Below are 12,820 nucleotides of genomic sequence, written 5' to 3'. Positions count from 1 at the left end.
ATTGACGTCCTTCTGACAATCACCACGCACACAGTGTGTTTTATTGTGTTCAGCATCCCTCTTCAAAGCTTTGGGGGATTATGTCATCCCCATAGGGATAGTTATTTGAATTTTTGACTATTTTGAACAGTATGCATATTTCAACATTTTGATCATATACTTTTCGAGGGATTGCAACTAAAAAGGCATGGGAGGGGACTGGTGGCCTCCAACCACTTTTCAACATTCCCCCAAAAAAGTCCTGAAAGTTCAACTCAATACCCTCAACCGTTCTTAAAACATTGCAGATCCCCCTGTTCGATAAACTGGATGCACATAGTGCCTTTTGATTTAGTAAGTAACAGTCAAGTATAGAATATACTCCTCAAGATTTTCCAAGGTTTCAACTTAATACCCTTGGCCTTTTCGGATAGACCCAGAATCAAATATTTCCCCTTTTCCTAATGATGAATCCTGCATATAAACAATGGGCAGATAGTATAATTTATAATCTTTGCCCCGGTGCTATGGGGGCATGGCATTCCTGGAAGCATAGCAATTGTATCTTTCAACTAGTTTGAATAAAACGACAATTCCAAAATTGTGTTGAGTAGACGGGGTACCTAAAAGAGCAACGAGGAAATGAGCTGGCTACCCTTAAATCTCTCTTCAACATCTCCTCAACATACCTTGAAATATTCAACTTAATACACTCAGTCGTTCTTTAGATATTGCTGATATTCCCTTTTCACACCCAGCAAGCACACAGAGCGTTTTGATTGTGGTCGGCATCCCTCTCAACATTTTCTTAAAGTTTCACTTTAATACCCTAAGCCTTTTTGGAGACAATGGCTCAAAAATTCCCCCTTTTCCAATAAAAACCCTTATATGATAACAACGGGCAAATTGCATAACTTATAGCCCTTGCCCGAAGACCGGGGGGAGGTGTGTCAACCCCGGAGGCGTAATTATTTGACCTATGAACTATTTTGAACAAAATGAATATCTCAAAATTCCTATCGGATGCATTTAGGGAAAAAGGAGAGTGGGAGGAGGGGGGGGGGCTGGTTGCCCTTTGATAACTTTGACTCTTAAAATGGGCACTAAAACTTTCGATTTCCAATCAAAGTTTATACGACCACCCCTTACATAGAAAAAATATGTTGACAATAAGAAACTTTCATAAGTTACAGCCCTTGCCCTTGCGTGGGCTGGTTATCCTCCGATCACTTCCGACTTTAAAAAGACACTAGAACTTTCAATTTCCAATCAAACGAGCCCCCTTCAAAGTTTACGACCACACCTTCCATAAAAACATTATATGTTAACAATGGGCAACTAGCATAACATATAACCCTTGCCCTGAGGGATGGGTGGGGAGAGGAGATTTATCAAAACCAGAACCATAGTTATTTTACCTTCAGACTATTTTGAACAAAAGGGTTATATCGAAATTTTGATCGGATACATTTGGGGGGAAAAGGGTGTGGGATGGGGCTAGTTGCCCTCCGATCACTTTCGACTCTTAAAAAGGGCACTAGAACTTCCGATTTCCAATCGAATGATTCCCCTCCGAAGTTTATACGACAACCTTTTCCATATGAAGAGCCTCTGGAAAAAAAATTAGCAATAAAACATTGAAGCCTTAAAGCTTTTATTATAGGCAACACTATATGGTTAGCGTTGCCTCTGATTAATTGTTGCGCTTCAAAAAATCATCTTATTAGTGCTTATGAAATTCTTATCACAACACAAATAGCAGAGACACAAAATTGTGTCTCTCCAAACTTGCTGAACACGTTTGCAGAAGCGTATTTATCAACTCGTTTGTTTCTAATGACGATTTTATGAAACGAACAGTTTCCACGAGCAGCTTCATAGATATAGGACTTACTACTTTCTCTTTCTTATAAATTTACAAAAATGTCAGAAACATCCATTTGCCTGAGATAAACGGTTTGAAAGTTAACTTTATAAAATAAAGTATGATAAAAATCAATTCCGTTGTTGTCTCTCTTTTCGGCCGCTGTTTAAGCTATAACAGGTTTTTGTTACTTTTCCAGTGTATATTATTTTAAAGTTACATTTGTACTATGGGTTCAACAAATATTCGACTTTTTTTTATTTTAAATGAAGTCTAAAAACGGGTGAATTAAAAGCTAAGATAGGCAATTTTATGCAAATATGAAAGCAAAATTATATAAATAGTGTAATGCTGAAAGATATATATTTTTTTATTCTCAGCCTTACCTCGACAGCTCCTGTTTTTTGTGCAGCTGCTGAAACATCATAAGTATGAGTGGAGCCCATCATAGCTTGACCAACCCTATCAGCCCGCCTCTCAGGTAATATTGTGTACAAAGCGGGAGTTTCTCCTCTGAAAATAAAAAGAAATGAACAAGTAAGGAAATTAAAGCTGGCTCTTTACAAGACCGTACCCAAAATTGAGGAATGGTATCCCTAGCAGAAACAACCCCCTCCCCCTATGGCTTGACCTATATAACCCTAGATCAAAACCCTGAGCAAGCCAACATTCCTTCATTTGGATTCGTATTTTTCTTTAAGCAAGGATAAAGAACAGTATAAAATATCTTAATTTTCCAATTCCATCCGCGTCATAGCGCTAGTGTTCGTAAATTTTCGCTGCATATTTGATGGCGTTGTTGGCAGAATCAATCAAACTTTGAATTAGAGTTTTGCTCAAATTTTGAATGCGGGTTTGATATTTTCTGTTAGTGTTTTTTGCTCGAACAAAAAAATGACATTTTTGTGAAACAAAGCAACAATAGCTTATTGTAAGAATAATTCAACGTACAGCTACACAGTAATTATTTGAGAAAAAAAAATCTATTTTTCCCTAAATAAAATGAGTCAGTTAATAATTTCTACAAAAAAAAATACAGCAACATACTTCAAAAACGAATCGTCAATTTCGAATAAGAGAAGAAGCCTTGCATGCAAGTCTTCAAGTTTACCATGGCAGCTATAACTGTACTGAAACCGTGAATATTTGACGTTCAATCCCCAAAACATGAGTAAATTTTTGATGTTTTTATTAGTTAACTAAAAATTATAGCATCAACTTGATTTTACAGTTTGTACTTAACTGATTTCCGTAGGTCTAGGAGTCAATCCACCTTACTCCTTGACAGAAACCAATATCTGAATGAGAAACTATGCGCAATTATGAAAGTAAAAATAATTTTGTCAATAAGGCGTAAGTGCACAAAATACATTTCTGACAGGCTAAAAACTTAAAGGACCTGTACCCTGGGACAACGGTATTTCAACGCATAACCAATTTTCATCAAAAGGATGTAAGGGCACAAATTTGATTTTTGTCCGATTAGCTTGAGACTTACACGATATGTACCCTGGGAAAGAGGAACATCATCAAATCACACAAAAAGATGTGATCCAAAAGGGTTAGAGTCCATAAACAGGGCAAAACCTTAAAATTGACTCTCTTCGTAAAACTGACGCTAGTTGTCAGACTACTAAAATTCCACTCTTGGCTTTCAATAGAAAGGTAAGAAATAAAGGAAGAAATTTAGACACATTTCACTTTTTTTTTTAATTTAATCATGCAAGTAACTTTAATCTATGTGTTTGGAAGACGAATCAGGTCTATCACCCCACCATTACCAACAACAGTTTTATCTCACATGAAACGAACTTGTACGGTATACCAGGTCGGTATGGTAGGTGGAATGATTAGTGCTATCTAAGAAAATTATACATCTGTGGTATGAAACGACGTTAGGAGCTGATTCGCTAGAGAGCCGGCAGTTAAACAGGGTTGGGTTTTGTCACTGTTATATAGATAATTTCCAAATGCATTTGTGCTAATGAGCTCAGAGGAAGGATGTGGGAAATATCGGAAGCTATTAAACGAAAAAGTTTAAAAATTTAACCCGGAACGGAGAAGAGTGGTGCGTTTTACTTTGAGCAAACAAAAGATCTCTTTTACTCATATCAAACATGATTAAACAACAGAAAAAAAGAAAAAAGCTTAATCAATTCCACAAGCACGAGCTTTGGGACAAGAAACTATCTCATCCGTACAGTTTTGAATTTTTAAAAGCTATATTTTTCAAGGCAGCTAAAAGCAAAAAGAAATCATTGTTATATGCTTAAGATGAAAAGATCTTTTTTGAAGAAAAAAAGAAGTCAAAAGTTTGACACTCAAACATAACTTGGTGGGTTGTCAGATCATTATAACTGTTTTTGACAAGGACAAACAGCTTTATTATTTATTTTATCATATTAGCATTCTTTTGGCAAAGAAACAACAAGGAAGAGAAACAAAACTAACCCCTCAATTTCCTGTTCGATTCTTTTCTTTCGAAGCTCAATCATTTCTGGAGTTTCCAATCCAAGAGGAACAGATGTAACCCCTGATGGTGTTTCTAGTCCCTCTGCAGGGGTGATAAGACCTGACTCATCCCTGTCTTCTTCCTCTTCTTCTTCTTCAGATTCTTCCTCCTCTTCTTCAGACTCAAGCTCACCCCAATATTGTACCTCCTCGGGTTGCTCCGGCTCTTTCTCAGGTTGCTGGAAATGAATGAAGATTCTTAAGCATGTTTAAGTAATAGCTAACCGGATATTAAAGGTTAAGGTGAGCTTAAACACTGAAAATAAGCGTCCCAGTAAATTTGCAAATAATATGCGTCAAATACTTCTTGTTCTACTCAACTTTTGCCATTTCTACGCCTACAAAAAATCACTTTTAATCATTTTCCTTACTTCATTAATAGGTAGTTCAAAAGTCAGAGGTTAAGAAAAAAAAAACTTTACTAATTTTAATTGTTTTTTGTCTTTCCTAGGTTAAAAAAGTTCCAACAGTATATGTTAACACAATCAAACCAGTTGGGCAGCATTTTTTTTTACCGGCTATTAAGCGTTTAAAGGTATCATATATGTTGGAGTTGCTTTGACGTTGAATTAGAAGCAAAAGGTTAGACTGAACAATGTAAAACAGCGAAATCGGGGGGAGCTTTACTCGAAATATGGGGCAGGCTTAATTCGTCCCTTAGAAGGATCAATGTTAGTTTTTGTTTACACTAAATTACCTTTGGTCCCTAGTCGTCATAAAAATACCAGTTCTTTCACGACCGCTTCTTTCTTGGTCTGAGTAACGATTCTTTCTCAAAACTATCATTAAGCTTATTTACCTTACCCACCACCCCACATATCACAGTAACAGAAGCATGAATGCATGTACATCCCTTAGGAATATAACTGTCATATTTAATTATTCAAGTCAGAAGCGAATAAAAATTCGCTTATGAAAGTCATGACTAATTTTATGCGTAGAATCTTGTTCTAATCTCAAAGCTGTCCGTTAATCAAAAGGCCCTGAAAAGACGAAAGAAAATTTTTCTCTCTTGTGTCATCGAGTGACATTAGAGTATTATGAATAATTGCATTCTTGAGACATTGCTTGTCAAAGAAATAGAAAACTACCTTTGACAGATTTTGCCATGGATTTCTTCTTGGGTAAATAGCCTAACTATATGATAAACGTTTCATATTGATTTTAATTGAGATGTACAAAACTTTTTCGATACCAATGATTCTTACAGAAGTGCTATAGCCTAGCTCTACAGCTTAGTGGGTGCTGCAGGACTACCATTTTTATTAAGATGCTTTTGCGTCTCTTGAACACTACAGTTTGGCTCTGAAAGCTGGAAAGCTGACATTCTGGTATCATTGACAACTCACCAACGACTAATCTGCATTAAACCGTATGATGCTATTCGTTGATGTTAAAAACCTATGAGCAATCGCGCTCTAAATGTTCAATTACTCTTTCTATCATTTTTTTTCTGAAATTCTTAGTAGTCTCGCTTCTCAGGAGACGTATATAGCCTTTTTATTTGGTACAGAGAAATGCCCAAGGCCTTGGTTTAGTGTGTTTAAAAGAGATAAGAAGAATGAAAGATGAGAAACTCAACAAATAAATTTGTGGGTTTTATTTCTGCAATACTACAAAATTGGCCATGAAGTCAGATGTTTAAGATTCTCTCCAAAATGATTTTTTTCCAATCATAAATAATACATAAAAAGAAGCATTTGTAACAAACGTTTCATAGCAACTTTTAACAGTTGAATAAATGATTGCTTACAGTCGGTTCAGCTTCAATAGTTCCAAAGACATCTCCATATAAGGGACGACCCATTTCGTCAACAGGAGGTTTACCCCATCCACCAGCATGGTAGCCAAATGAACAACCATCTGGAATGGATGCATTCAAACCAGGAATCTTTAAATTTGGGTAAGAAGGCGGCGGTCCGTACCTAAAACAGATATCTTCCATTTGAGTCCGAGATGAAACGAAAGCTTGAACAGAGCAATGACTAAAATCCTGTTCGCAATTGGTAAAGGGCAAACATTCAAAGTATTTTAGAGTTAAGTACCAATAAAATTTGCCATACAATTTACACTCTTCAAAAAATGATAAAAATGTTGCTATAAAAAAAACTGTGTGTTCATGAGATAAGAGAATGTCAAGGGAAACTTAAAACGAACAGAAATTAAATAAACAATCAATGCAAATCAGCAAACAATAGATATTTATGTATCAAAACGAACAAAAATCAATACAAACAAGAGTTTGGGTATCGCCTCCTTCTCTCACTGTAAAAGTCTAAAACCTTTTGCGTTATTGGCGCTTTACTGAAAACTATATGCGTATTGCACAGTCTTGGACATTATAAACAACATCAAATTGAATATTTGATGTATAATGATATAAATTGTTGAAAGATCCATCAGTTCAAGAATTTTTTCACTGTAATTTCATTTTTATTTTCAATTCTGTAAGAACTGGAAAAGAAAGTATTTGTAATATAATTCGTTTTCAGTTAAGCGCCAATGACGCAGTAGGCTTTTGATTTTTATTTACAGTTAAGGAAGGGGGCAGTATCCAAACTCTTGTCTGTAGTAAAACTACGTATATTCGTCTTGAACAACTTTAGAAAGAGCTAATAAATTAAACTGAATCTTTGATGTATAATGATATTAATTGCTGAAAGCTCATCAGTTCAAAATTTTACTATAATTTTAATGTTTATTTTCAATGTTAAGTACAGAGGAAAGTATTTGTCATAAAACTGGTTTTCAGTAAAGCGCCAATGACGAAGTAGTTTTAGACTTTTACAGTGAGAGAAGGAGGCGATACCCAAACTCTTGTTTGTAGTGATTCTAGTTCGTTTCAAGCTTGATTTGCATATTCAATTAAAGTTTCACTCGTTTCAGGATTTATTTATTCATTCGCATTAATATCTATTGTATGTTTGTTTGCATTGATTGTTTATTTAATTTTTACTTGTTTTAAGCTTCATTTACTCTTCAATACCAAAATATTTTTTTTTCATTTTAAGCTTCATTTTCATGTTCAATCCGGGCCTTACTCGCTTCAAGATCTATTTATTCATTCATATTATTACTTGTTGTACGTTTCTTGCTATGATTGTCTATTTAATTTCTGTTCGTTTTGGGTTTCATTTATTCTTTAATATTAATTCCTGGTCGTTTTGAGTTTTAATTTTAACAGGTATTAGTATCTGCTGAGCTTAAGTTTCAAATGGCCTTTACTTTTCATTTTAAAACTTATTTTTCGGAAAGTTTTTTATTATATATATATATATATATATATATATATATATATATATATATATATATATATATATATATATATATATATATATATATATATATATATATATATATATATATATATATATATATATATATATATATATATATATATATATATATATATATATATATATATATATATATATATATATATATATATATATATATATATATATACTTGTTATATATATATATATATATATATATATATATATATATATATATATATATATATATATATATATATATATATATATATATATATATATATATATATATATATAACTGCCCGTGGGGTAAGAATACTTCGACGTCTGAAGCACTTTCTCCCTCAAACAATACTTTTAACTATATATTATTCGTTGGTTTATCCATATATCTAATACAGTTTCCTCCTATGGACAGTGGCGGATCCAGAGGGGGGGGGGGCGAGGGGGGCGCGCCCCCCCTTAGCGTAGTGTAAAATAGTATAATTTTCTTAATTAATTCAAGTTTGCGTTAATTAAACTTGCTCCTAATGAAAGTTTACCGGATCAACCTATTTTGCGCCCCCCCCCCCCCAATAAAATCCTGGATCCGCCCCTGACTATGGAGCAGCAACTTCTTATGTAACTATAGAAGAGGGCAAGTTCTACAAAATAAAGCTGTTACAACAATCGGTAGGTAAGTCCAGGATGTAAATGACACAAGTGCTTGTTTTAGGTCCCTGAAGCTCCTTAATGTAGGTCAGATAAGAGATTACCAAGCTGCAGTATTTGTGTTTCAGTGTGAGAATGGTTTAACCACTGATGTTTTTAAGAATTTTTACCAAACTAATAGTGACCTACATAATTATGGAACTAGGCAAAGTGATATATATATAGTTGTGGATTTGCGTCGGGGTACCAGGTCTCCCTTCTCGAAGAAACACATGTATCCATCTGTATGGAATGAACTACCATTGAACATTACGGTAACGGAGCACGTACCTCAATTTAAAAAGAATTTAAAAGATTATTTTTGGGGGGGAATTTGTTAAATTATATTATGGCCTGTAGGTTGGGTAGGGGAGGAAGAAGAGCTGGAGAGGTAAGGGTGGTCTGGGAGGGTAAGGGTGGGTAGGAGCAAAGGTAAGGTTGAAAGGGCAGGGTGGGGGAGGGGAGAGGGATTTAAGTATTATGAGTGATGGTGAATGGATTTGTTATTGTTATTTTTCTTTTATATTTTATTTATCTATTATTATTTTTAATTCAGTTATTTGTTTATTTATCTATATTTTTTTCATATATATATAGGTTTTAGTTTATCTATTTTGTATTTATTTATATTAGTTTTACTTGAATAGTTGTGGTTTAGGTAAATAGTTGAATTAATAGGTAAATAGTTACGTGGACTTTCGCGCAACCTCAAACCTTCACAGGTTTTCTCCAGCGCGAAAGTGTTGTTTAATTTATATTTGTTATATATATATATATATATATATATATATATATATATATATATATATATATATATATATATATATATATATATATTGAGGGAAGATGAAAAACTTGTAGTGTGTTAACCCGAAATTCTAACATTCCGTTATTTGATTAGGGGTTTGACTTAATTTAAAGTAAAATCCTGTATAACTATTTGGAAGGCCATGCTGTCAAAGACAATTTTTTGTGTGCTATATTTGACTGTAGCTTTGACTGTAGACATCTATATATGTACTTTGACTATATTTGACTATAGAAATTTATATAAGTACTGAACAAAGAGGCAAGAGCCTTTACTAGTTTTTTGCCTAGTCTGGAGGCCAGAGCCTATAAGGGACTGATCTTAAATAGCTTGGAAGTACCAAAGACAGTGAAAATGACCTGATTGTTGAGTTGTCCAAGCGGAAAGTTACAGAACAACATACAATTCATAAAAAATTAGGAAAAAGTACAAATTTAATTTGCAATGAAAAGGACATCCTAATGCAAAGCAATGTTCGGTAGTAGCGGTAGTAGCACCAAATATAAAAATAAGAAACATTGGTGAAAAATCAGTAAGAAAAAGCTAAAGCATTATGGCACCAAACCAGAATCTTTCCTTTTAAGATGCAGTTATCATTGGGTATCAACAGATTGTTAGCACTTGAAATTATACGGAAGTACTAGAAAACCGGGGTTTTCAAGTAAAAATATCGTAATATGGGCCAAGGGGGACAAAAAAAATGTTTTTAATTAGATATCCTTGGTACTTTAACAATTCAAGTATAGGCTGTCAAGGTCTACGAGCTAGATATAGATAGATAATTAACTTCCAGCAGAAGATATAGTAAGAAACCCTTAAAACGCTAAAGATGTACTATTTGCGTCCACATACAATTAAAAAAAAAAGAGTAAAGGCACTAAAGAGAAGAAATACATTAATGGGAAAAAAAAATCAGAGACCTGCTTTGAATATAAATAAGGGAACAAAAAACATATTGACTATCTTAACCAACAAAAGGCCAATAAATAAAATAAAACCATACCTTTTTTATCAGAATTTGGACCGCAGGATTCCAAAATACCAAGAGACTGAAGGGAAAATACATTCTAACATTAGACCACTGGAGGAAATTAGTACCCTTTTTAGCGGGGGTGAGGGGAGGTGGTGGAATCTAAAATAGACATCAGAAACACCCTGATTATGACCAAGCAACAATTGTATATTAATTGTCAAAGGAAAAGGTTTTCTTTAAACTAATAGAACAAAAAGAATAATTAACAAAATCACTAAATCCTAGAGAAAAGAAGGGAAGAAGCAAACAAAAACAATAAACTAGGAAAAATACCTCTGCATAGCAATCAGCCAAGGGGGAGGAAACTTGTTTGAGTTGGGACCTATCGGCATTCCCAAGGCTGTGCGGAGTTCTTCAGAAAGGTCACCAGGCTTTTTCTCTTTCAACTTGGTCTCATATTCCTTACCTTCGTAGTAAAGATCACCATGAATCGTCAGTTTAGGCTTGGTCTGCCACCTAAATTGAAGAAAATATGTATAGAACAATTTTATGTACTAAACCAATAAATAGCCAATCACGAACCAACATAATCAGATGTATTATCCCACGAAAAAAATAAATAATATTCATTCACATCACCAAAAGAAATTTAAAGCCCGGAGGTAGTTTTGGCAAAAGAAAGGTTTCTATGAGAAAGATGGACAGTAGCACACAATCCCTTTCCCTAAAGAACCGTGAGGAGGTATCTGATGGATACCGTGATCAGCACTCTTCCAGGTTGGGGTGCAACAAGTACAAATAAGCAAGTACACGACAGAAAGCATATTCTTGAATTTGAAGAATATGCTAAATTACTGCCTCGGTGTACTTGAATTACTGCTTCGTAAAACGGGGAGGGGGCAGTGATCTAGCCGAGTATCCACCGATATCCCTGTTACATCCATTTAGAAAATTTTTCGAAACCTCAGTGCTTTCAGGCAAGGCCGTACCCAGGATTTTTTTTCGGAGGTGGTTTTACTCAAAGATTTTTTTTCGGGGGGAGGGTTTACACAAAAGAAACCTCAAAAAACGCACACAAAATTGATTTATATCCATTTTTGTTACATTTTTACGAGTCAAAAAAACATTTCGGGTGGGGTTCAAACCCCCCCCCCCCTAACCCCCCTCTGGCTACGGCCTTGCTTTCAGGTATCACTTATTTTCTAGAATCATAAGGATTTTCTACAGGATTTCCACTTTGATTTTAGAGCAAACCATTCTACAGAGCATGCAGTTAATACTCTTTAAAAGTGCTGTATTCAGTGCTTAACATTTTAATTCCTGACCCTTATGCCAGGATATTCGTAAACATCTCGTCTTTAAGGCTAAATTTTCAGAAGATGTGATGAGCGAAAGCATTTGTTAATTGGTTCATCTAGTTTATTATTTTTTAACCGTACCGTTACTCTGAAGTGAAGATAACCGAACAAAAAAAGAAGAAAAATTAGAGAGCTTAAGACTAGAACCTTTTCCCAATAACAAATTTATTTTACACTGTGATTCAACTTTAATCGTAAACATAACAGCCTGATAGCTTTCAGCAACTTTGAATGTTAACTACTCTGTGTTCAGGAGCGGGTGATTCTATACACACGAATATGAATATATTTAGTGTAGCTGATTACTCAACAAGTTCTACAGCTTAGGTTCAGAATAAATCGAAGCGGGATCAGTGCTAATTTAAGACCAAGCAAAGAAATATATTACACTGTAGCAAATACGGAGCCTGATAGAATTACTTAAACAACTAAAAAGCCGATAATGTCTTGCCCTTCCACCGTCATCATATCAATAAAGATATAATGCCGCCATAGAACCCAAACTATATATCTTGTTTGTATTTATGACTTTGTTAAGATTATCATTTATTTTTTACATACCAAAGAATTTATTTTACGTACCAACGTATTTTCTTTCTTTTTCAAAATTATTAAGACAAAGATTTTGCGCTGAGGTAGGGGTTATTTGCTTTAATCTTAGAGAATAAGATTGGGTATGGGTATGCAATCTTGGGTATAAAACATTTTCTCTTTTATAAGCACATTTGATTAGTTGAAAGAAAAATGCCTAGACACAAGTGAGAAAGGCTATACGCTAAAAACATTTGTAGACATCATTAGTGGTTAATTGCGTGGAGATTTGTATCCATATTCTGTTTAAAAAGACATAGAAAAAAGTTAAAAAAGAGATCAAAGAGAGCTTACTTAAAGAAAGCATCATGAAGCTTTTCATAATCGATGTCAATTTTTCCAAGCTTCGGTCGCACTTTTTCTCTCATTTTGGTCTTCAATGTTTTCTGCTCCTCTTTTTCCTGATGGGCAGCACGCATTTCCATAATGCCCGTCTTTTCAATGAATTCGGGCAACTTGAAAGGAGGCTTTTCAATACCACGCTTGCCTTGAAGATACTAAAACACATGTAAATATTAGTAAAATAAAGCAAATTTTAGAAGAGGTTTAAACGTACTCATTCCACTCATATGAGTAAAATGCAACATAAACACTGCAATTGTAACAGCTCCTATATTTACTATGAAGCAAAACTACTGCTTTCATAGCCTTTTTTGGTTTTCAGTAGTCTATAGCTGTCCGCAGCAAGAAATGGGCATTAGAAGATTTCCTTGGGTATGTGGATTATAAAACGAAGAAGAGACATTTTATACTTATACTAGACTTTGCATT

General features: G+C 34.3%; 1 protein-coding gene across 3 annotated transcripts in view; it reads right to left on the bottom strand.

Moving 5' to 3' along the window:
* Sf3b2 (splicing factor 3b subunit 2) overlaps positions 1–12,820 on the bottom strand; it is a 92,456-nt gene that overhangs the window by 2,424 nt on the left and 77,212 nt on the right. For all 3 annotated transcript variants that reach the window (XM_089091573.1, XM_089091575.1, XM_089091574.1), the window contains exons 7-11: positions 12,344–12,546; positions 10,434–10,616; positions 6,108–6,279; positions 4,295–4,533; positions 2,230–2,356 (exon numbers count right to left, since the gene is read on the bottom strand). In XM_089091573.1, the coding sequence (XP_088947699.1) occupies positions 2,230–2,356; positions 4,295–4,533; positions 6,108–6,279; positions 10,434–10,616; positions 12,344–12,546 (924 nt within the window). The remainder of the gene's footprint in view (positions 1–2,229; positions 2,357–4,294; positions 4,534–6,107; positions 6,280–10,433; positions 10,617–12,343; positions 12,547–12,820) is intronic.

This window comes from Artemia sp. Qi Xiang Cuo, chromosome 7 (genome assembly GCF_049724085.1).
Source record: "Artemia sp. Qi Xiang Cuo chromosome 7, ASM4972408v1, whole genome shotgun sequence".
NCBI lineage: Eukaryota > Metazoa > Arthropoda > Branchiopoda > Anostraca > Artemiidae > Artemia > Artemia sp. Qi Xiang Cuo.
Note: the sequence above shows the minus strand (reverse complement) of the source record. Positions and strands in the feature narration are given on the sequence as shown.